The 26,685-nt window shown below is 36.8% G+C and overlaps 1 protein-coding gene across 1 annotated transcript in view; it reads left to right on the forward strand.

The window, feature by feature from the left end:
• Positions 1-26,685, forward strand: part of LOC126781087 (laminin subunit alpha-1) — a 173,644-nt gene that overhangs the window by 136,763 nt on the left and 10,196 nt on the right. Inside the window, 18 exon segments of the mRNA XM_050505909.1 lie at positions 16,697-16,803; positions 19,514-19,685; positions 19,768-19,929; positions 20,526-20,710; positions 20,818-21,024; positions 21,236-21,484; positions 21,586-21,797; positions 22,014-22,272; positions 22,506-22,671; positions 22,833-23,039; positions 23,274-23,782; positions 23,950-24,186; positions 24,441-24,679; positions 24,858-25,096; positions 25,243-25,551; positions 25,759-25,925; positions 26,147-26,302; positions 26,462-26,616. Of these exon segments, the coding sequence (XP_050361866.1) occupies positions 16,697-16,803; positions 19,514-19,685; positions 19,768-19,929; positions 20,526-20,710; positions 20,818-21,024; positions 21,236-21,484; positions 21,586-21,797; positions 22,014-22,272; positions 22,506-22,671; positions 22,833-23,039; positions 23,274-23,782; positions 23,950-24,186; positions 24,441-24,679; positions 24,858-25,096; positions 25,243-25,551; positions 25,759-25,925; positions 26,147-26,302; positions 26,462-26,616 (3,937 nt within the window).

A 26,685-nucleotide genomic window follows, 5' to 3' on the forward strand; every position in this document is an offset into this window, starting at 1 on the left:
GTATCGCTGAGTATCAAACCTGAATCCTTTTATTATTTGAATTGCTATTTATCCTTAAAAAAACGTCATCTATATCTATATTATTATGTAAAGCTAAAAGGATGGTAGATTTATGCAAGTCCGACTGGGTAGGTACCATCCACTCACCACCTATTTTACCACCAAATAGCAATACTTAGTGTTCTGAATGAAATGGTTAGTGAGCCAGTGTTAATACAGACACAAGGGACTTAACATCTTCACAAGGTTGGTGGTGCATAGGCGTTATAACGAATGGGTAATATTTCTTACAGCACCAATGTCTATGGGCGGTGGTGATCACAGTGGCCACTTAACCATTAGACTATCTATTCTCTAAAAAATAAAAATCTACCAATCTATTTAGAAAGGCTATAAATAATATAACATCACATTCCAACCCACAAGGGTGGAATCATTCATATGTAACGCGTATGTAACCACGCGAAGTAACTGGTAATATTTTAAACAGGATTCAATTTATAAATACTGATGAATTCCATTGAGAAGGTGCGCGCCTTCTCCCCGTATTGAACTAACAATGGATTCATATCCCACAAACAGAAATTCAATACTCACAGCGATAAATTGTGTTTGTATTAGAATTATATTTTTGCAAACTTCGCAATACATTTATTATAAACTAAAGGATTTTATCGATAATTAAAACATATATTTACTATATAGGTTATGCTTTTTTTAACGTATAAAGTATACATATTATATATATATACATATAACCTACGGGCCACTTTGATTTGAATTTATAGTTAACACACCACACATATATACACTAACCTTTTCTAATAGCGTACAACACCTATAAAAGCGTATAAACTTGACAGTTTGTGTGTCTGTGTGTCTGTACAATTCGATGGCGACATATACATTTAATTTAATGGTCATCAACACGCAGTGATGGCCTGTGTCCAGTAACAATAAGAATGTCAAATTTGTCTTTATATCAATAGAATACCAAATCATATATGTCATGTAAATTACTCAATTGCTTTTAAAAATTCAAACAACACAATTGACCACATCACAAATCTTAAGTCGCGCCAATAATTAATTTAACAACGCTGTTGTTGGGTTAAAGAAATCTCCTATATATATATATTTGTTGTAGCATTTTCAAACTAAGGCTTATCACCCGAGGTTTTCTGTAAGAGGTCGATATTAGTGGTAAGGCCCTTAGATGCAATTATATTTTCTATTTTCCGTTATTATTTATGTAATCCAGTGCACTAAAGATCTATATATCTATAGTTTAAAGCACAATTTTAATCTAATTATTACTTATAAAAAATATTAATATAAATTATTATATTTAAAGTCAAAGTTCACTGAGTCCCGTAAAGCCATACAATCGATCAAAGAACAAATAGTTATCTAAAGGATAAGTAAACAACAATCACGAGATACGAGATACCGTCTCGAGTGTTTATTCTCCATCAGTTATATGGTTCTGAACGCTGACTCAATGATTCGCGATTATCGCTTGAATATCTGTTTCGCCACTTCCTACAATTTATTCATAAATATTAAACGTACGGAATGCATATATAAATAATGATAGCTATTTATATCTTATTGCCGTTTTGTATTAACTATTAAGTGAGAAATATAGCTAGACGTAAATTATTGTAGTGTTATTTTTTTTATTTTATAAATTTAGTTATAAAATTCTTGTTAATTATTTAAATTTTAATAGTTTTGTGCTATTGTTTGAAATAATAATACGAGTCAACTATATTTTAAGTTTAATTATTTTCTGTGTTTGTTACTCAATAAGCTCATTAAGTGCAAACAGGTTTTCTTTATTATTTTCTTATGATCATAATTTTAGAGCGTTTTCATATTTATTTAAAGACAAAATTCCAACCACATGAGTGTGGAATTAGGGTGAATAAGGGATTCTTTATTTTCTTATACTTATCGGCGCTTTCACAATTGCGCAACCCTTTAAAAAGGTATTTTCATATTTATATTATATTATATTTTGGTGGATTCATGGTTTCTCGTATTATCATAAAAATATTTTTTCGAATAAACCATCACAGTATTGGAGAAAGCTGATACATAAGCGATTATATCCAATTTAGATGCAAATTGTCAAGGATATTTCATTTCTCTATATCTTAATAAATATCTCATTTAACCGTATCTCGGCCCATGTGCCTTTTATTAAACTCTGATAATAATCTAATCGGCTCTCACTTTATTACCAATTTAGCATACTCTTAATATAGCCATTATCAGCTGTCTTATGTCGTAATAAATTATATTGCTTTCGATGACATTTTGATATTTAAAAAAAGATATTTTTGGTCTAGTTTTTTTTTTCGTTGAATATGCACTAAATTAGTATTTTAATGTCATTACTACTGTTATGGCCAATATAACTTTATTACCTATGTTGTGCTTTTTTTTCAAAGGAGGTGATGTCCTTTAGAAGGTATTTGGTTTCGGCGGCAGTTACTAGTTCTGGTCATATTGTAAGTGCATAAAATGTGTGTGCAAATAAAAGTACATAAAGACAAATCCCATATGACCAGAAATAGTCCAGGCGAAGGAACAACTTTCCGAATTATGAAAGTGTAAACAATTTTATCCTACTAACATTTTTGAAATGGTTCTGAACCCATGACCTCAAGATCAAATAGAAAATAGTTCTGTAACATATGTTTTGTTAAAACAAAGGAAACAAACGTCATATTAACTGTTCACAATAACTGTAGACATAATAGTTCAGTCTCATTCATAAGTATGGTTAGCACGGAACGAAGCGGCCCGGCCACTTAGCGCCTCTGTCTGTCGCTTCTAATCTCAACTGATGCAGGAACGACCTCCGGAGACCGCTAAGTATCGATTGCGATTCTTAGTACTTTGATATAATAAATTTTTGCAAGGACGTTACCCATGTCATCAGATAATTTTAAGCATCGCTAGTTTCTAATAAAACTAATTTATTAAATCTGGAGAAAAAATATAAGAGAAGCTTTACAATATCACTGGTTTATTTCACTTAAATTATTTATTTATTTTTCTAAAAAACCACTTTTATTTTTCATTTTTATAAAATATGTCGGGTTTGCGGTCGCGCAAATAGGTCACTGGGGAAGTGGTCACCACCGCCAATAGACATTGACGCTGTAAGAAATAGGTCAGGCGGTTATTCCCAACGGAGAAATGCCAACTGCACAATAGGTATTGAAGTGCTTAACAAGCACAGGTGCGCTCTCTATTCCTCAATTCTGATAATCCTCGTACGGCACGGCAATCTGACGACGGATGGGGTTCAGGCTTAGAAATAACGTTTTAAAGTGTTAACATTACCTTCTTCTTCATTTCAGGCTACGACTGTGATTTTTGTAACTTAGAAACCGTACCAGGTCCTCTTGATCTATAGGTTATGTCGAGGCTAGTGCTTTACCCGCGGCTTAGCTTGGCATAATTCAGAGAATTATGACGCGAGGTCATTATTCCTAAATACTAATTTTACAGCTCTCTCTTCAAAACTGAAAGATTGTCATCATTTATGGGCTTCCATTTTCAAAAATCCTTCCATAGTACGAACCTACTATGTGAAAGGAACCCAAAATGCAAATTCATGGTGCCAGCTAGCCAGCTTAGTTGGGGCTTTTTTGATATATCAGTCAGTCATTCAGTTATTCTTTTATATAGAAGATATCTTTATCCGTATAAAATTCATGAAAATTACCTGTTTTATTCGGCTGTTATATTCCACCACGCTGCTCCAATGCGAGTTGGTAGAATACACATGTGGCATAATTTCAATGAAATTAGACACATGCAGATTTCCTAACGATGTTTTCCTTCACCGTCAAGCACGAGATAAATTAAACACATAAAAATTCAGTGGTGCTTGCCCGGGTTTGAACCCACGATTATCGGTTAAGATTTACGCGTTCAGTTTATTACACATTAAACAACATTATGTCAATATTATCTTTCTTTACTAGTAATTTCTAAACAAAACAAAGATTCAAACAAAACAAATAATAGAAGTTCTTTATGAATATTAATATTCAAATCATTTTGACACATGCCGACGCCATGTTTTTGTATTGCACAAACCTTTAAAGGTCTGTCTCATGATCAATATTAGCATAATATCACGCTGCGTGTACAAGCAACTGACGCCAGACGATAATTACTGAGCTGTGCTTTGGCACAGCTTTGCACGTTTAAGATTTACCTCCACCAAACATAAACAAGGAAATAGAACCCTAAGTCGAGTTTCCTAATAGTAATTGTAGCAACCAAACCAGATTTTTGTAGTACTGTGACGTTTACGACAAAACTTTTTGGAACTTCAATTGTAAAATTATCTTATGTTCAGTTAAAAATTAAATAGTACATTAATAAGATCCTCGTTATGTCCCACTGCTGACCAAAGAAAGCTAACTGCAGTGGAAACTCGGAGCTTATTTCACGCCGAAGAATTATTACTATAACGGAAAATTCTCAATTGTATTTTTCATTAATATTCCATTTGAATTTTCAATATATAAATATAACAAAATTCTCCAAAAAAAAAACCAATCTAACCATAATAAAAAAGAACGTTGCCCCAAGAAGCTGTCACATTCTCAGTTCTTGTTAAATAAGTAAAATTATTTTTGATAAACATTTTATTTTAAATAACGTGCATTTGTAACGTGAATTTATTATTGAAATATAAATATATTCACAATATTTCGTAACAGTTTGATATGTGTGTAAGATTTTATTTACATACGACCCCTTTATAAATAAACGCAATTGAAAGTAGGGCGACAACTCGTGTGCACTTCGTAATTGGCTTAAATTCTCTTTAAGACAAAATATTACAAGTCCTACAAAGCTTTTCGCTAGTACGTGCCGACCCCGGGGTCAGCGTGAGCGGATTTAGAACTGGTTCAATTAACACGTCGTATGAAGTGCGCCTGCGCAGCCGTTGCGCCTGCGCACCCTAATGAATCTTGATATAGAATTTGCATGGTAAATGAAATATGGTGGGAAAGTTTTAGGCGGTGTTGCAGTGGACGGTAAATTTTGTGGACCTTTTTATGGACTTCTATGGTAAAATATATGGTGTACTATAGCGTTTTAAGTTTAACGACATTGTATTATTTCGTTAAGTAATATTTTATCTACTTATATAACTAAAACATAAGTAAGCCGTAATCGTTGATATCAATCATTATTATTCAATTTTCTGGTTTTGCTTAACCTATTTATAGGGATAGCTTGACATTTTAGTAAATAAGAAAGTACTATACCTGTCGATATAGTTGTCTGGAAACTGGAACGTCCAGTTTCCAGACAACTATACTAATATGATAAATGTGAAAGTAAGTCTGTATGTCTGTCTGTCTACCTTTACGTTTTCATGGCTAATCACTTGACCGATTTTCATATAATTTTGTATGAAGTAAGCATGAACCTCAAGGAAGGACGTAGTTATATACCTAAAACCTGGGGTAGCTAACACACGGCCGAAACCGCGAGTAAAACTAGTCAGAAGTATATCAACAGATTCAACTTGAAAAATTAAGTTTTTCTTAGTTTAACTACAGGAATAAACACACAAACCTTTGTCTGCATATATATACTCCACAATATTCAACGATTCATCGCCTTCATTGACGCAACGTGCTCCAGCAAGTGCAGCACTCAATGCGCTCATCAGCATACGTTTAATAAACAATTGCCTTACAAACACAAATTATTCCGCACGGCAACACTTAAATACAAAACAGTAGCTATTACGAATACACAAAGCCGACAAGTATACGACTCATTTGTTACATAAGTTATAATTAGATATTTAGTGTCTCGTTGGGTTTTTTACTAGACTTTAAGGCTGTAGATCCCGAGGTCCCGTGTGCGAACTCCAAAACGAGGCAGTTACAACTGTTTTTTTTATGTCAAGGAAATATCAAATTTCAATAACAGCCCCAATAGCGCTACGAGCTTTCCAAGCCATGTGAGCCAACTGTCAGGAAGTGGAGTTTAGAAAGCCCTTAAAGACATTGGTCCTGTGTTTCATTCTGTTCCTTATCGGAGTTATACCATGGAGTATAAGAGTGCAGATTACGTTATTTTATTATATATTGCGTACACACTTGTCCCATATAAACTTCCTACGCTGTTAACTATTTTCCGTCAAAATTTGGCACCGCGGCCGAAATTGCATCAAGAAGCCATTAGTAATAATTAAACCCTCACTATTAACTATGGCAATTTAACACGCGACAGAGTAGTCGTATGCGGTAGTTAAATGTTTATTCAGTACGTAAATTACTCTCGGTTATTTAAATAGAATTGGGTGGCTTCGACATTAACAACCTCGCAACGGCACCCAATGTAAATATTTGATAAATTCCTCAGATAAATTTGTTATTACGTAAAATATCCGCGGCTTAAACTTTAAACGCATAACGGAAATATTTGAAAGGTGTCTATAAAATGGTCCAAAGTTTACGTTCGTTTTATTGCTCGTGGAAACAACTCGAATGAGATAAAATTGGTTTTCGCTCTCAAAATAACGAATTCAATTATACGAATAACCGATCAAATCTTTTATCAAGTAATGGAAGTATTTTAACTGTAAAGTAACTTAAAATAATAATGTATTGATAATTCTTGATCGAAACTTCACGTTTGTTTTGTATTTTGCGTTGTGTAGTTTTTATTATCAATTTAATAAATATGCAATAATAAATTGCTTATTTTTGTTAGGGTTCAATTGTTTGTCAACGTGGCCCATTGGATGTCCCAGCAAAAAGAACGAACAGAATATTTTTTTAATGAGTAACATTGAAAAATACTCTGAAATAAAATAGAAATTTTGATATAGGTGTTCCTCAAGCTATACCTCGTTTTAAAAATGCAGATCCGCATTATAAAATTCATGAATTTTAACCGAAATTGTGGGTTCAAGCCCTAGCAAGCATAGAGTGTTTTCATGTGAGTTACGTGAAGCTAGTATAGGTATATAGCTTAGGGTGCATTTTTATATTATTTGTTTAATACATAAATTTAGGACGGAGATTCTGAAATGTTTCATCAGCAGAGGATGCATTATTAATCGGTTAATATCATATTCATTATTAGATACAACTTCGATCAAGAAGTTAGTCATAATAAAATATTAAGTTTTAACTGTAATTTGTAGTTTTAAATGAATATATTTTAAGTAATTTTTTTTTCAACCATCTGACTGCTACCAACGTAATTTGAGCTCAATTTGTGTTTACAATTCATCTCGAACTCTGCGGTGAACGAAAACACCGTAACGTAAGTATTATCGTGCGTTACGTGGAACCTGCACGCAATGCATGTGTATCGTTGTTTGGACCAGTGTTGTGGAATAAGCTCCCAGCCTTCTCCTCAATCGGCGAGGGCGCCTTAGCCCAGCAGTGGGACATTTACAAGATAATTTCAATTTAATTATAGATGTAAAAATGAAAATATATATAAATTATTCAATTAGTCTTTAAAACAAACACTATAGAAAAAATAAAGCTCTCACCGGTTCGGAGTGTCGTGATATATGTACATAGAAAAACCAACAAGAAACTCAATAAAATCGAATCAAGTATCCCATTTAGGCTACATGAAAAATTATTGATATAACTAAAAATATAATTTAAATATAAACTAAACTAAGTTTAATCAATTTAATTTGTAAACATTAAATCTTTAACGTCAAAAAAAATATTTTTTATAAGCATACAATAAACGCGATAGAATGGTGTCAAGAATGTTCTCAGTTAACTCTCACGATTGTGAGTAATTAATCGTAATGCCAACATTTTACATAAAAATCAACCGCACGTAGGTAACATTATTTTAATATGAAAAAATATATAATTGCAACATGACCCGTCGTTTTGTTATTGATTTCGCTCTTTCTATCATTATTTCGAACGATCGAAAGAAGAATACGTTTATAAATAAGGCCGTATATAATAATAATAATATGCTGGGACATTTTTCACACACGGCCATCAGATCCCAAGTTAAGCTTGTACAAAGTTTGTGCTGTGGAAATCAGACAACTCATATACTACATTTACTACTTTTTCTTTTGTAAATACATACTTATATAGATAATTACACCCAGACTCAGGACAAACAGATATGTTCATGCACACGAATATCTGTCCTGGATGGGAATCGAACCCACAACCTTCGGCGTGAAAGGCAAGTATCTACCAACCACGCCAACCGGCTCGTCAAATATGTTTAAGATACATTGTTATAAGTAAATAAGTCAAAATTAAAGACCCGAGATAAAACCGATAATATTTTATATAAATTTATACATATTTTACATATTACATAAATTTTTATCGAAAATCGCTGGTTTAAGACCGGGCTTAGGGGTTAATGAAAACATCGCGAGGAAATATGCATGTGTCACGCATGTTATATACAAATACTTATATGCACAAATTAACACACTCACACATACAAAAGAAACACTCATATTTATACAAATGCACCACAGTCATGTGAATATTTTATAGAATAATATTGCTACTTTTTCTATTAGACATTATTTTTTATATAATAGTGAAGGTCTAAGCGTTATTGTCATATTTCTTTGTATATAGACATTCTTTACAAACGATATTTCGGCAAAAACTTAACTTTTCAAGGCAGTTCCCATTTTAGTTTCATGAAGTTCATATTGTAATGATAATTACATTAACTCGTACCAGTTACGATCTTTTACCAAAACACATGAATACCCTATATCGGTTTCGACAAACAAACATTGCTTGTGTAAACGATTGTGAGATGTTTATTATAATAATTAACTAAAACTAGGAAACTGTAAACGCGCCGAAAGCACCAGCCAATCTCATGGAGCCAAAAGCGTAGCAATAATATAGATAGTACGAAAGTGTTTCTAAAATCAGAAACACCTTATTCATTCACTCTCATTTTCCAATCGGGTGCGCAATCCAACACGACTGAAGAGAGATTAGAGCACCACTGGATTTACTTGCTCTCCGAGGCACGTGAGTGAAACTGTCAACTGCAGAAAGACAGACCCGCAACAATTTTTAAATCTAACCCGGAAATTAAGCCGAGATGGCCTAGTGGTTAGAACGCGTGAATCTTAACCAATGATCGTGGGTTCAAGCGTGGAGAAGCACCACTGAATTTCCATGTGCTTAATTTGTGTTTATAATTGATTTTATGCTTGACGGTGAAGGAAAACATCGTGAAGAAACCTGAATGTGTCTAATTTCACTGAAATACCACATATGTCACCAACAAGCATTAGAGCAGTATGGTGAAATAAGTTCCAAAACTTCTCCTAAAAAAAAAACAGGCCTTAGCCCAGCAGGCATATATATTCACAGGATGTTACTTTAACTCGGAAATTAAATCACGATACACGCCACACATTAGTTTGAGAGTTAAAAAATTATAAACTTTTAAATCGATTGTATCAACTATCAAAATAAACAATTATTCATGTATTGACAATAAGGCTGCAATTATGTAAGTTATATTAAACGAGTTGTACATCTGTTTTAATCACTGATTTTCAAATCACCTCCGCAAATAACACGACTGGTTATTTGCGCGAAAGTTGATTTCCTAACCCTTTCTTAGTCGTTATGTTGTCAACTAATAATATTACTGTTGGACACAAAGTATCTTTTTATTCAAATTCTGTGAAAATTAATTTTAAAATATCATTTAATATTACCGACGCGATATCTTACGACAGCGGATATCTAACGATTTTTTAGTGTGACACGTGTTGCGATTATTACATATGTTTGCAGATTATTATTGAAGCCGAGATGGCCTAGTGGTTAGAACGCGTGAATCTTAACCGATGATCGTGGGTTCAAACCCGGGCAAGCACCACTGTATTTTCATGTGCTTAATTTGGGTTTATAATTCATCTCGTGCTTTACGGTGAAGAAAAACATCGTGAGGAAACCTACATGTGGCATAATTTCATTGAAATTATGCCACATGTGTATTCTACCAACCCGCATTGGAGCAGCGTGATGGAATAAGCTCCAAACCTTCTCCTCAAAAGGGATAGGAGGCCTTAGCCCAGCAGTGGGACATTAACGGGCGGTTACTGTATTATTATTTATCTAAATGTGATATTTTTTTAAAAATAAGACAATCTGTATTTGATTAATATCAGGACACTTTCAAATATTTGGAAAGTTTTTTTAAGCACAGCCATTCATTCATTTAGCCAACTTATTTAAACCATACACTTACCATAATGTTGAAATAAGATTGACGTTAATAGGCGTACGTTACATGATCCGGATCAATGGTAAAACAACGCCGTAACTATATGGACATCAAACGGCATCATATCAATTCAAATTTTATTTATCGAATATAAAAGCACTTACTTATTGTAGTCTAAGTACAAACTACCACCGGTTTGGAAAGGCGTATGAAATTACTTAACTTTTTTTTATTTAGCAACATAATTTTGTTATCTGGGATCATTTTTTAAAACCGTATAGAATCATTACCCTACAAGAGTTACTTTGCGTTTGTATTGCTAATATGAGTATCATAATATCTAATTGATTCGTAAATATTTTCCAAAGAAACATAAGATTAGCGAATATGTATTTCGAAGCAGCAGCCGATGTCGTGTATTAGTCGTAGCATCTAAAGATCATCAACACGGTGCTCTAGTTTGAATATTTAGACTCGAAGCTATTTACGCAGGCGACATGTTAAAGCCCTAGCTGATGGCTCGTAAATTAATTCGCTGTAAACATACATTTTAATGTTACAGCTTTTATGGTCAACGGGTTTACGGAGTAATGACGCAATATGTGCAGGTTTATTTATAGCACAGTAATTAATAATATATTTAATAGCATTCCTAAATTAAATATTGCTTTGCTTGTATAATTAATTATATTTTATTATCTTAAATTGTAATTAATTATAATTATCACTCTTGGTTTTTATTTTTATTTTGTGGAAGCCAGTCTGGTCACCACATTTTACGTCACACAGTAACACTTGTACTCAGTATTGTTGTGTACCGGTTTGGTAAGCTAGTGTAACTTCAGGCACAGGAGACAAAAAACTTAGTTCAAAAGGTTGATGTCATATTGGGGATGCAATAGATGAATAATGTTTCTTACATTACCATATCTATAGGAAATGGTGATCAATTACCATAATCATAAACCATCACCCATTGAACACCATTGTGAAATAAACTCCTAGCGTTTGCCTTAAGGTTTGCTGAGCCTCATAACGCGTTGGTACTATTAAACCACGTGAAGAATCCTTATCACACTGCTTACTAGTACAATGTACATACTACATATGTATATTTTGAAATTGCATATATTCTAAGAAGTTTATTGCTCGATAAATTATTGCAACTTAATGTGACAAGTTAATTTTATTGAATTACCGCTGTTTCGTACAAACGCTTATAAAGATACTAAATCAACTTACGACATTTATAATAATTATAATATTTAATAACTAACTTTAACGACTTCGTTAAGAGGTAATAAAATTTATTGAATTAAATCTTAAAGTAGAATTAAATTTGGACTATTTCGTTACTTCTATCACGATAGCGCATTTTAATAAAGCATAATCTAACATATTTAATTGAGTTAGTTTTAGGTAGTATTACAAACAAATCGAACCCTTCAAGGGACCATACTATATCCAAAACTTTATATTAGATTTGCTTTGAAAAGATATAATGATATAATAGATAAGATATGAATGTATGATAAAATGTTATGCGACTTCAAGTCTAACAGTTAGTTGATATTTAAGATTTGCTACAAATAATTTGATGCTGTTATTGATAATGCAGAACAGTTGGTGCGTTCCATGACCGGTACTGAACTAGCTTATTATTTAAATTAATACATTTAAAATGAATGAATGAATGAATGAACGGTACAATATTAATTTTCAAATAAGAAGTTAAGCAATATATTTATGATGGCTTTGAGTTTCTATCGCCGGTTCTTCTCAGGTCGGAGGTTATTTGCAAATCGATGGTAAAATTATAACGATCTATAAGCAAGTGTTACGCTTCCATATTGACCTAAGAAAAGAAATGATTTTATCTTTGACATTGTTGGCTTTGATAGTTTAATGAAACTGAAACCTAAAACGATCGGAGAGTAGAAAAGAGAAGAGAGAGTAAGGTACGAGGTATGGAAGTTCAACACTGGGCACAACTTAATAACTTAGTTACTACTTATAATTTCTTGACGGCAAAACTTAATTGTTTACAGGTGGCCCATTGGTCAGTCCTGGCCCTACTAAAAAAATTAAAACATACCAAAAATCTAACTAAACTAAACTAAAATCTATATTGTATAGTTATTTAGTTCCTATTTTATGACATTATTAGTAATCAATATAATCATTAACAACATGATTAAATTGAGTGAAATGTATTCATAATAATTAATACAAAGCAAATAACAAACACGAAATCAAAACACAAATTATGCATATATTTCAAGATCTCGTATCTACAATCAAACAGAATAATACAAGTGTATAATTATATAACATAATAATACAGCTATCTTAATAATAGTGTTCTGTATTTTCCGTTAATTATTGTATGTCTTGTAACTAGGTCGATCTGTCAATCAATCGCGCTTCATAGAAATACGGGACTAATTATTCTAGGCGCTGACATTTTCTATGATATTGTCTATCATCGCGTGTCAAATTTATATTACGATGCTATTACTCGATAACAATAATGATGGGGATTATGTATTTATATACCGTAGTGTGTGCGGCGAATTTTTTTTAAATCTTGCGGGTAGGTATGATGGTAAGTGGTAGTATAGTCAAAACGCGACGACGGCCAGTACAGTACAGAAGAATGTTCTGCACTAGCCGCCCCCGCCTTGCCGGCCCGCAAGATGCCTCTTCACGCTTCGTTTGAAGGAACCCAGGTTATAAGAATATATACTCTATGACCAAAGGTCCACGTACAAGTTTGTAGCGACGTCAGCCGAGGTACCTTATCAGTAAAGGTCCGAGTCAGCATGTTCTTTTGACATTTGTATGAACATCCATTCGGTAGTTTTTCAGTTTATCGCATTCAGACAGACAGACAGACAGACGTACTCCGTTGGACATATGGACTGTGTTATAATATTTCGTCATTTCGTTTTAAATCTCAATCTTTTTAATGTACTATTGTAATGTATGCATCTTTGTAATCAGGTCGGCTGCCGACACGCTGTCTAGCAACGCTCCATTATATGTCAAGTAGTATATATCACAAGCACTGATAACAGCGACTTTGTTTACATAACACTAGTCACTCGCTCAGCCTGTGACTTCTTTCGCGTTTAACTTGAAGGTCCAAACTGCCTCTGTTGCTACATTTAAAAAAATATACAGAAACATTTCTGTGCAAAAGGTTATCATCCCAACAGTGAGCTCATAGATGATAGAACTCCTTAGCAATGAACGTTCGCCTTCTAACTATTTCTTTCTTTTATTGAAAGATTATTTATTTATAAATTTTTTGAGAAACAGTACAATTACACAGAAACAATAAATAACAATAAAATAACATATAAACCAATCAAGTTTCCACTAATATCTGATACAAATAACATACAGAAATTAAATAGGGGGGACAAAAATGAAAGTAATGAAAGGGACACAAAGATTAAAATTAGAATTATAAACAATTATATAAAAAATCACAGTTATGTAGTTTACTAAAAAAATTTTATTCTCCATAATATTTTTTTTCGAACTCGTTAATAGTTTTTTTTACTATAAATTCGTAAGTGTAATACTTTAATTTTGAATAAAGAAATTGATATTTGATTTGAAATCAGTACGCTAATCAGCATCAATAAGAGACGCTTGTGTGAAAGAGATGGACAGGCAACTTATCTTGGCCATATACCTTAAATACATTCTTTCTTAATAATTTGGTCTAAATTTGGACTAAGCTGTTCAAGGACTTAAGATAAAATCAAAATATTGTTATGTCTACAAAAACTGTGTTTTAGGTTCAATATTTATGTTAATATCAACAATATATTATGCAATGATTAATGAATGAATAATTAGAAATAATACTTAATGTAGGAAATGTTATGCATACATAGGTTCTGGGAATTGAGCTATCTCCGAGACCTCTGTAAGGCCTTAGGGTATCCAGGTTACACGGCCCAGCAATTACGCGTCAAATCAAATGTCAGGCTGTTAATTACGATGTACTGCCGACATCCCGTTTATTAGCTACACATATTATAAAATTTATATAATCTTAATAATATGTATAAGTATATTTACTGGACATAGTATTTAAAAGGTTTTTTTTCCCTTACTTTGTAAGCTTTTTAGCCAGAACCAACTTTTGGCTCGTTCAGCAATTTTTGGTGGAAAAAAATTTTTTGGGTTCGCGTCACCAACGTTGAACATTATGTTGACACAAATCTGGACTTATGAGTCTGACGTCATAGTTTTAAGTTTTACATCGACATTGCTGTGTTTTAATGCGATTTTACGTGTCGCATCGGATTACCGTCCTATAATATTTTAAGAGTGTGAGAACGGATAGTGCATTTGTATTTGGACGCCCAATTGAGATTGGCCAATTCTGTCATCATTATTGGTAGCTCATTGATACTTTAGCGAGCGTTCACACCAAACCGATAATACGATATAACGCGTATTCACGGTTGCCCATTCTAATAATATGCTATTACGCATCACGCACACTGATTGGTTACTTAGAAGAATTTCTCGTCAGTCACCCGCTAAGCTTACGCATAGTGTGAACGAAAAATAAAGTTTGTTTCTACGTTTACACTAATTTGTTGAAAATAAGCCAGCCTTAAGTAAGCATCTGGCTTTATATTAGGTATAAACGCTCATTTAAGGAATGGCTAATATAATTACACAAGGCTTATCATTATATGCGAAACAAAATGCCAAGTGGCCTGTTCGTCCGTACTGATATTATATATGAAATGATATTTTCATTCACACAATATTCTTCATTCATTCATCAATTGCATATGCAAAGTTCCCAATGATATATGCATTGAATATAAAATGAAATGTTTCTTAATTGAGGTTTATTTTAAAGTCTAAATATGTTTTCCTTTTTTTATTTGAATAATATTCAACTTTTCATTACCAGCAAAATCAAAGACAGAACGTTAACTTTTTTTATATTGTACACCACAAACGTTGGGAGCTAAGATGTTATATCCCTTGTGCCTATGACACTGGGTCACTCACCCTTCCAACCGCAACACAACAGTACTAAGCATTGCTATTTGGCGGTAGGATAGCGATGAGTGGGTGGTGGTACCACTACGACTTATATTCTACATAATAATAATAGTGATGAAATTGTAATAGATATAATTGTATTGTTAATACTCGTTTGTTAGTTTGCAATGAAATATAACAAGAAACGTCTGCTCTTACGAAATGTAACTATAAACGGACGAGCGTCCCAATTTTCATTTCCATTGTTTTGTCAAACCTGACTGTATCATTGTCCTTACAAATAAACGTATTATGTTACAAGTTCATGGACTTTTGAATTGGAAAACTTTATGCTCTTAGCAATACAAGCGATGTAAAGGCATATTTATGATAAACCGTTTTAAAATGTAACAGCCCGTAAGTGCCCCACGGCTGGGCATAGGTCACTCTTGACGAAAAAGGCCCGAGCTCATTTGTCGCCGTTCTAATACCAATTGATAATTTATAAGTGAATAGGGAGAGGGATTTTTCTGGCGACAGATACCATGTCCTTTTCTGTACCTCAGATAAGATATATGCAAAATTTCATAATCGTTGTTAAATAATAACAACGTGAAACCGTCACAAAGTTACAAATGACCCAAAAAATTTATTATATTAATAAGAATAAGAGCAAATGAATATTACTCAAACAAAAATCTAATAGAAATATGGAATGCATAAAATAATCGTTAATATTGATTCAGAGGGCAATTTAAACAATCACGCGGTGTAGGGTATGGAATGCAGACACGAATATCTCGAGTTGACGTGAAACATCCAGTTTACAGGCATCAGTGTTATCTAGACGCCGTTTAGACCTGAGTAGCCGAAGCAAGCGCCTACAAATATTTAATCTAGTTGTTAATGTACTGAGCGAGCTGGACTCGACGCGATAGCTTTAAATTACGGTCGAGATTGTATGAATTTGAATTCAATTGAAATTGATGGATTCTTAGATATTGCAAAGTGGCTAGTGATTGATATTTTAAGTGAATATTTCGATTATTATTAACACTGTTTCGACATTACATAAAATGTAATCGTATATACATTTGTATATCGAGTTTGTATATATAGAGAGCCCAGGCCCAGGACGTGTAAATCAAAACCGATGATCGCAGGTTCAAACACAGGCAAGCACCACTTAATTCATATACTTAATTTGTGTCTATATTTCATCTTGTGTTCGTGAAAACTTCGTGACGAAACCTGCATGTGCCTAATTTCACTAAAATGCTGCCACAAGTGTATACACCAACAACTATTGGTGGGCCTCAAAGGGAGAGAGGCCTTGGCCCAGAAGTGGGCGTATATAAGTTAATTATCTGAGTTGTTCAACGTATCGTTTATATTGTTCTAGGATGCAACTGTTCGTCTGTGGGCGCGGAAAGCAACGTGTGCGACATCCGCACGGGCCAGTGTCGGTGTCGCGCGCACGTGACCGGCCGCGCCTGCGACACTTGTGAGGTAACTTTATCTATATATGAAGCAGTAGAAACTGTGTATCTGTACATTGAACATTTTTATCAAATAACGAGCTTGGCCGATAAAAAAAGTGTAACCACGAATATATATATATTTTAATGTGTGTCTGTATTTAATGCTAATAATATGTCAGTTTATTAAGATAAAAATGTTGTTTCGTTGATAAAAAAGAGTTTCTTGATTCTAACAACTGAGTCTATTATGGATTCGGTAGAATAATATTGACTCTACTCGTATATGTACTTGTAAGAACGTACTATTATATATTTGATAAAAAAGATATCTGTTATATTAAAAACGATAATAAAACATTCCCAACAATAGCTATACCTAACTTAAAAATGTTTACTTGTGACAAAATTTATTTCAACTCATTAAGATTTTCGGACGCATCTTCCTCAACAGCCACACTAACAATAAATCGATTAATTATATAACAAAAATAAATACTCCAAAAACTGTCGAATGAAATCTGGGGCGCGTATACAATTATTATGTACGCTTGGCATTTACAAGCTTCAATTCGTAACAACACATAATTCAATTAATCACATCGCACGTCGCTCGACGTCGCCAACTAGCCACAAATCCTTCACAACAAATTATAGCGTCCCTCTCACAAATCACTAAACCGAATGGCATTTAATTGAATAAATAGAGAGTAATGCCAGGCTACTGCCAATTAATGCTATTAAACAATATTTGAACGCACCTGGTAATGGGAATACGTGGTAAATAGTATTATGAGTTAATATGGCGTAGAACTTTTCCATAAATATTGGTCATAATTGAATTTATGGCAATCTCATATGGGGGTATGTGTTGCTCTTAACCGGAGATCGCGGGTTCAAATCCGGGAATTGTTGCTTGATTGTTATGGATGACATCGTAAGGCAAATTTGTATATGCTTGTCGTAAGTATATCCAAAATACCCACCGCCAGCATGATAGATATGCTCCAAAACTTTCTTTTTTAAGAGGAGATATATGCCCAGCAGTGGGACGATTTAAAAAAAGATGACTTATTAATCAATAATATGCTATTTTAATACCATATAAATTATTATTATTATTATTTTTATAAAATAGGAAGGTGGACGAGCATATGGGCCACCTGATGGTAAGTGGTCACCAAACGCCCTTAGACATTAGCATTGTAAGAAATGTCAACCATCGCTTATAGCCAATGCGCCACCAACCTTGGGAACTAAGATTTTATGTCACTTGTGCCTGTAATTACACTGGCTCATTCACCCTTCAAACCGGAACACAACAAATTAATACCAATAGTGACTTTTTCAATGAATACTGTGAGATTCTTATCTCTTCAATAGAAAGGACATTCCGGTACGGGCGGTGACGTTCATTTTAAACTCTATTTTTCATTTTTTTATTGGTAACACTAAAGCTCAATAGCTAGCAAACAATAAACATTCATAAATACATATAAATAAAATATATTAGTGTTCGATTAACTCATGTATAACAGACCTTAACGAGCCTCGACATGGGAACCTAGACTTACTACACGTTACTTCCACGTTCCACGTTATGGATAATGTCACGGTGACATTTCTGCGGAGGTCCATACGGTAACTGATTTACATACGACTTGGTAGGCAAGTCTTTGCGATGCACGCAGCGTGACATATAAATATGCTATTAATTTCATATAAAATGCACAACTGTGGACTATAAGTATACATGCATAATACCAGACTATACTAAGTCTATCTTCCACGACGTGACGTCATAATCAAATGAATATAATAAAATTGTTATTTATTGTAATTGATTCTAGGTTTTCTAGTTTAATATAGATCGCATTTAGCAAATAAATAATAAGTGTATTAGCTGTCGTATAGCCAGTCGCAATATACATATATTTATGTCAGTAACAGCCTGTGAATATCCCACTGCTGGGCTAAGACCGCCTCTCCCTTTTCAGGAGAAGGTTTGGGAGCTTATTTCACCCCGCTTCTCCAATGCGAGTTGGTAGAATACACATGTGGCATAATTTCAATGAAATTAGACAAATGCAGGTGTCCTCACGATGTTTTCCTTCACCGTATAGCACGATATGAATTATAAACACAAATTAAGCACATGAAAATTCAGTGGTGCTTTCCCGGGTTTGAACCCACGATCATCGGTTAAGATTCACGCGTTCTAACCACGAGGCCACCTCGGCTTCATATATATAATATTTATACCATACATATCAAACTAATATAATAAAGAGATAAGTTTTGTCTGTTTATTTTACGGGCTTAATACAAAAACTACTATTCCGATTCATATATAACCTCTATTTTATTTTACATAAGCATGTTTTTATTGAAATTTTATATAGGTAGGTACAGCTCATTGTCAACGTAGTTGGAGAACGAAATTGTCAGTGCAAACGCTTTCGAAACGAACACTGCCGAAACTATCACCGGTATACGAAAGTTATACATATTGATTTGTTAATATTTACAGAAAAGTAGGCATGGCATATCCCTGTCTATCATTATCGAAGAAATTACATATTAATTGTAGACGTTTTTAACACGACAGTATGGAAATAGACAGAATCAATAAAATAACAAGTAAATGAATGACACAGCGGCGTGTGTGAGTATGGTAATAATTAAACAAACACACGAACAGATGAAGTTGGGTCTGTCATATTAAAAAGTCGCTCCCTCAGGAAGGATACTGGGGCCTGGAGCAGGGCGGGTGTCGACGCTGTGAGTGCGGTGCGGGCGCGGCCGCCTGCGACCCGGTCTCGGGGCTGTGCGCCTGCTCCGTCGGCGTCGGTGGGCCGAGATGCGACCGGTGCCTGTCGGGGTACTATGGGTTCGGACCGACGGGTTGCTTACGTGAGTATTATTACTAAAGTAAATAACATATAATATCAACTACTTAAGTATTTAAAAAAATGTAACACATTGGAATTTACAGCGTGTCCCGTATGTACTGAGGGTCGCGTGTGCTCGCCAATAACGGGCCGTTGCGTGTGTCCGGCGCGCACGCGCGGGCCGGGCTGCCAGCACTGCGCGCGGGGTTACTGGGGCCGCGCGGCCGGCTGCAGGCCCTGCGCCTGCGGACCTGGCGCTGTGTCCGGTTGGTAACTGATTAAATAATGGTCGTTCGTTACGTGTTCGGCGGTGAAGGAAAACATCGTAAGGAAACTTCCACGTGTCTAATTTCCCTGAAATTCTGCCACACGTCCACACACACATCCACCAACCCGCATTGAAGTAGCGTGGTGGAGTCAGCCTCGAATAGGAGAAGAGACATTAGGCCAGCAGTGGGACATTTACAGGTTGTTACTAAATCCCGGTCATTTTATTCTACGTGATCATTCATACGTGATTCTTGTTCCCAACAAACAGTCAAAGGCAATGAATTTAGTCGGTTACTCAAAAAACGAAATGGAACAAAATGACTTGATAATATTATACATAAAAAATTTAGATATTTATTTACAATCGATAGAACTGGTTTGTATATATCTGCATTCATTATTAGCGATGACTAATTTAGAATTATTAGACAGAGTTCAACGCTCACGCTGGATATTGACTACGTATGAAATTGGATATATTTCATATATACAAAATTTCATATTAATATTTAGTAATAAGATTTGATGGAATTTCTATGGCGAGTCGGAAATTATCATTCCGGACCGTATAAAATCAGTTCTACTCTCCCAGATAGCTGCGATGCGGTGACTGGACAGTGTCGGTGTCGCGCCGGCTGGGCGGGGCGCGAGTGTGGGCGGTGTGCGAGCGGGTACTTTGGGCCGCGCTGCCGTCCTTGCGGGTGCTCGTCCGCCGGTACGCGCGGCTGCGAACACGGCGTGTGCGCATGTGACCAGCGGGGACAATGTCCATGCAAGGTATAAAAGTCGAATTATTTATTGTTTAAGGCATTTCTGGCATGGCACGACGATTTTTAAACCTATTTATTCCTGTGTTCTTGTTTGTATCCTTAATACGTTTTCAGGACAACGTGGTAGGCGAGAAATGCGATACGTGCCTGGACGGAACTTTCGGTCTCGAAGCTAGCAACCCAGCAGGATGCACCGCATGCTTCTGCTTCGGTCGTAGTGCCAAATGCACGCAGGCAGAGGTCGCGCGTGCAGCGCTGCATGCCGCTACACCGCTGCACCTTAAGCTACTGCGTGGAGACCTCGGGACGGTAAACGTTGCTGTGTTTTTCGCCATGAGTTTGCTAACTCATGGCGAATGGGTATCTTATATCCATTTGACACATCTAGTTATTTAGAAAATTCCTTCCATTTATTTTTCCCTTTCTGTGATTCTCATCTAGAAATTGAAAACAATCAAAAACAATATTTACCCGTTAAAATTTCAAAACCGTTTAATGCTTACCAGTAACTTTTTTAAATCCTTAATTTAAGATGGACCAAGACTCTCTACTCGCTATCCGCACAAGCATCCAGGAAGCTACGATATCTGTTCCCCGCCCACCTGTACCAGTGTACGCGGAGCTCGGTGAGCTGTTTCTTGGCGACCATGTATTATCTTACGGAGGGGCGCTCCGTTTTCGGGTAGAAGAAGAGGGAGGTGAACCACTTCCACCGCACGTGATGACTCGATTTCCACTCGTCAGCATATATGGAAATAACATCGTCTTGGATTATTATGAGGTATGCACTTTATGCTATATTATAGAATTGAAAAAATTATAATACCATAGTAGTCAATTTGTTACGAAATATTTTTTTTAAATGAATCCTCCTCCAACCAGCGAGTGCCGGCCGTGAATGGGTCGCACGCAGTACATCTTCATGAGTCACTGTGGGAAGTACGCGGAAGCCGCGCGGGCCGCGGAGGACGAGGGGCATTAGGAGGTACTGTGGCCTCGCGAGGGGCGCTTATGCTGGCGCTCTCCGACGTGCGACGCTTGCTGCTGCGTCTGTCCACGAGGGCGCCTCTCGCTTTTGAACCGTTACACGTGCTGTGAGTTTGCTCTCATAATTGATTCCTAAATTAAAGAAGAGTAAATGTCGAGCCGTGATGGTACAGTGCTTAGCAGACTTGAGCAAATCTGCATACGGTGAAAGAGGGGAGGCCTTAGCCCAGCAATGGAATATTTACAGGCTGTTACTTGTTTACTTTAACAATAAGTATATGCATAAAATAAAATTTGTCATATTTTTTTTAATGGTACCACAGACTGCTAAACGTATCGCTGGAGACGGCAGTAGCCGGGCTGTCACGCGGTGCACCGGCGCCGGGTGTGGAGCGCTGCCTGTGCCCGCGCGGGTACGATGCGGCGTCGTGCCAACGTCCCGCAGCCGGGTTTTGGATGCCACCCAACACACCGCGGTTGCTACGCGTGTCAGGCACCATCCTAATCGATGTTGAGGGTTCACGCCCTTGCGAGTGCCACGGCCGCGCCGTCCGCTGTCATCCGAACACCGGATATTGCCTGGTAACTAGTTTATACGGTTTAGTTTGTATGGTGTTTTTTGTTTGGATATATGATTTGTGTTTTTTGTTGTGAAATACAGTAAAAATATTGACAGAATTAATGCAAAGCTACCAATATACTAAAGTTTGAAATGTAGTATAATTAGACTTTAATAAATACTTAAGTCAAATTCCACTAAACAAATGTTTTTAGATAGTATTGTTAAAGTTTTGCGCGTTTGTATTATATTATAGAACTGTACAAACAATACATCTGGCCCGCACTGCGAGCGCTGTGCGGAGGGATACTATGGAACTCCCGAGCGCGGCTGCGAGCCGTGTCCCTGTCCAACGCGGGAGCTATCACGAGCCACTGCGTGCGCAATGGCGCACGGAAGATTGCAATGCTATTGTCAACCCGGTAAGTAATATTAAATGTACAGAAATATGCAGAATTAATTAATACTGTTTAGTGTAATTGTTGATTTAGTGTTACATTATATATTTTTTAAAGCGGTTTGATGCGTCAATCGTCCTTCATTTCGGTCACCGTTCCACATTTAATGCGACATCACCACGCAGGCTACTCGGGTGCGTCGTGCGAGCAGTGCGCGGCGGGCTGGCGGCGGCGCGGCGCCGAGTGCGTGCGCTGCGCGTGCGACGCGCGCGGCGCGCTGTCCCCGCGGTGCGACGCGCGCGCGCGCTGCCACTGTCGCGCACACGCGGCCGGCGAGCGCTGCCAGCTGTGCGCGCGCACCGGATACTATTTGGACGACGATGGATGCAAACGTAAGTAAGCTTGTTTTCAGTGGAGAGTTTGTTGGCTATTGTGATTAGTTAAAACATACCAAACGATCGTAGTTAAAATAAAATCGTAGTTAAACAAACTGTTTACCATATGTACGAGTATGTGTACGATGTACGAGTGAGTTGCATAGATCAAAATATGATAGAAGTAAAATAATAAACTTAATATAAAAAGTATTACACCAAACAAATTACGAATTAAAACTTATTTTTCAGCATGTGATAATTGCACGCAGACATTGCTGGAAACGATGGAGGAGATGACGAAAGACCTTCGTTCACGCGCTGATCTCTCAGAGCTCAGCAGGATACCACAACCTTTTCCGGCATTACGAGAGTTTGCTAACAACGCGTCTACCTTAAACACAGCACTGCAACACTCTAAGAAAAGTCTGGAAGATGCCAAATATCTTAATCAATCTATCAACGAATTAGAGGTAGCAGAACATGAGCTATTTACTTTAGCAAACAAATTAAAACTAGAAGCTTCTAAAAGAGAAATGGAGGCTCAGTCATTAAGTTTGGAGAGTATGAGTGGGTTGGAAGAAGTTTTAAAACAAAGAAGGTTTATAGGCCAGCAAGTAGCGGCATTAGATGACTTCGCTAGAGGAGAGAAACACTTGAGTGCCCACAGAGCTATTAAGGAGGCAAGACATTTATTAAAGACAATTAAAGAATTAAGTTTAATAGATTACATTGCTGGAGCCACTGATGTGTCAGATTCGGTAAGTTATTGAACCTTATATAACTGTCACGTTTTCACACTTATAATGAATTTACGAATAATTTTGTTAATAACGCTTTTGTTACCTAACTACTGGTGGTAGGGCTTTGTGCAAGCTCGTCAGGGTAGGTACCATCGAAAATTTTGTTGAGTAATCTATAATTTTAGGCAAATTTACAATCGACATCCGTACAAGAATACAACTATCGCATTGAAGACGCATTAAAAAGGATTAATAAAATGCAATCTGATCTCGACGATTGGGAGAGGAAGGCGGAGGACCTACCCAGACTAGCTGAGGTGGTGTGGAGTGCGGGCGACACCGTCGCTGAAATGAAGAAGCGAATCACACCCAGGTTGGCCAATGTGAGGGATTTTGGACTACGCTGTCGCTTGGTGTTAGAGGTATGTTACCTTTTAGATGCCATCACTATATACAAATATATTTACCATTAAATAAATTAAATGAAAAAGAAAGATTTTTCTTACATTTTTCTGCCTAAATAATTCTAGTCGTACCTTTCCACTTCAAATAAAACTTATTTATTTATTAATTAAAAATACCTCGAATAATTTAAGAAAAGTATTATATAATTAATGAATGAATTTTTGCTTCAATAATAGAAGTAATAGTAGTTGTTGTATATTTCACTTTTTAGGACATGTCAAAGATATCAACACAGAATCTAACCGAGGAGACGCGCGCTGACATCCTCCATACCCAGAACCTCGCTGTGTCCTTTCCTATTCTACTCTCCGAACTTCGGAACCTCACCTCGAGCGCTGAAGAGAAAGAAGGAATCTTGTACAATCTGACTCCCAAGTATAAGGAGAAGTACCTTGACGCGGTAAAGAAGCACGTTGGAACGTTAGGAGAGAAAGCTAAGGAGTATAAAAAGTAGGTTAAGGATTATGTTAAGAAAATGTTTTAAGAGTTGCTTAGATAGCACATATTTTATACAAATCTTCGTTATTCTCTCAGGAGGAGATTTATAAAGGAGACACGTTTTAAGATTGTTACTAATATTTATGATTAAAAATATAAAGATTCAATCACGAATATCAATTGCGTACAGTTTGTTTGCGGGAACGCGTGCAGTAGCATCGGCGGGTGTACAGGCGGCTCGTGCGTGGACGGAAGTGGCGGAGCGCGTGAGGGAGGCTGCCACCGCCGCGTACGCTGCGGGCGTCGCCGCCACGACTGCCGCCAAATTAGCACGAGGCCCTCAGCCGCTACTGGTTGCCGCCGAGACAGAAAACGCGGCCTCCGACGCGCTCAGAAGACGGGGAGAAGAGCTGATAGCGAAGGCTGACGGTAAGGACTGATATGGACAACACCTTTGAAATAGTTTGACCATGGGAATGTAAAAATATTCTTCCTGAAGAAATAAAATATGACGCTATTAAACACGACGTATATTTATTAAATGGCACTATTCCCTAAAATTATTTTTTCAAAAGAACTCCGCCGGCACCTGGAGGCGGCGCAGCGTGGCACTGACGCGGTGAGCGTAGGGCTGCGCGCGCTGGGTTGGCGCGAGCGCGCGCTTGCGGGCGGCGCGGAGGGCGGCGCGGCGAGTGGGGCGGGCAGCGCGGCCGTGGGGGCGCTGCGGCTCGCGAGCGCGCAGGCCGAACGCGTGTTTGCGAGTAGCCGAGCGCTCTACGACGAAGCGGCTGAGACGAGGCGTCGTGTGCGCTACCAGTTGAGGAGGAACCTCGCCGCGTTGCAACGCCTCGGAGATACGGCGCTCGGGGCCGCCGAGGAGCATGGTGCGTTGATTGATGACTAACCAACTTACTTTGTAATTTTTCGCATTTAAGATAACATTGGTTTTTCTTCCAGTTCTTAAGTTACATTTTGTCATAACGTAAATAAATTACCTAAAATTTTAACTTTATTTTGTATACAAAACATGTTGCTTTAATAGGCGTGTAGTGTCAGTCTCGTTTTAATTATGAAACCATTTCTCTTTTCAGTATCCCAGATCCGCGGGAATACACTCCGCGGTCGCGAAGTATCAGAAGCGTTGGCTGCAGCGGCGGGAGCACGGGCACGCGAGCACGCCACAGCAGCACATGTGCTCGACCCAGCACTACGTGCGCTGCGCGAGCAAGTAGAGAGGGCAAGGCATGCTGCTACCACGGTAAACTTACTATTTATAATTAAATTTCACTGATCAAAAATATATTTTTTTTTAAATATACTTTTAATTTAAATTATTTTTATTTTTCTATAAGTTTATTATTAATATAAGAAGTTTCAAATTTTGTATATTACCTATACTTTGATGGAAACTTTTATCAATATATTAGGCAAGGCGCATTGAAATTTGTATAATTATTGTAAATCTCCTTCAACGCTTAGATAACAGTATCGTTGCGGTCGGCCGGTGGCTGCGCGCGCGCGTACTCGGCGTGGAGCGCGCCCGCCGCCACTCGCGCCACGCTCGCGCTTAGCTTCGACTCCGCCGTGCGCGACGGCACACTGCTGTACTTGCCCGACCGGGTACGTGCCTAAAATGCCCTTGCCAGCAAGCAGATATTTATATCATACATTTATATTATAAGTAGTACAGACGCTACAAAGGAAATACGTTAGTAGTTTAAGAGGTCATAAACTATATATTTTTATAATCTATAATAAAATGATCTGAAAACGAAAATGCATCACTCATTATAGGATTCGGAGCGTTATATGCGTCTGTCAGTTGAGAAAGGTAAACTGACGTTGCGGTGGGACGTGGGCGGTGGCGAGGGGGTGGTGACGCACCCCGAACCGTTACAACCTACCTTGGACGACGCAGACCACACCACCTACCGGCTGTACATAGAGAGGTGACTATACCATACAATAAATAAATTAAGATCATAATTTTGACTTATTATTTTTAACGTTAATTAATA

The sequence above is a fragment of the Nymphalis io genome, chromosome 3 (assembly GCF_905147045.1).
Source record: "Nymphalis io chromosome 3, ilAglIoxx1.1, whole genome shotgun sequence".
NCBI classification, from domain to species: Eukaryota; Metazoa; Arthropoda; class Insecta; order Lepidoptera; family Nymphalidae; genus Nymphalis; species Nymphalis io.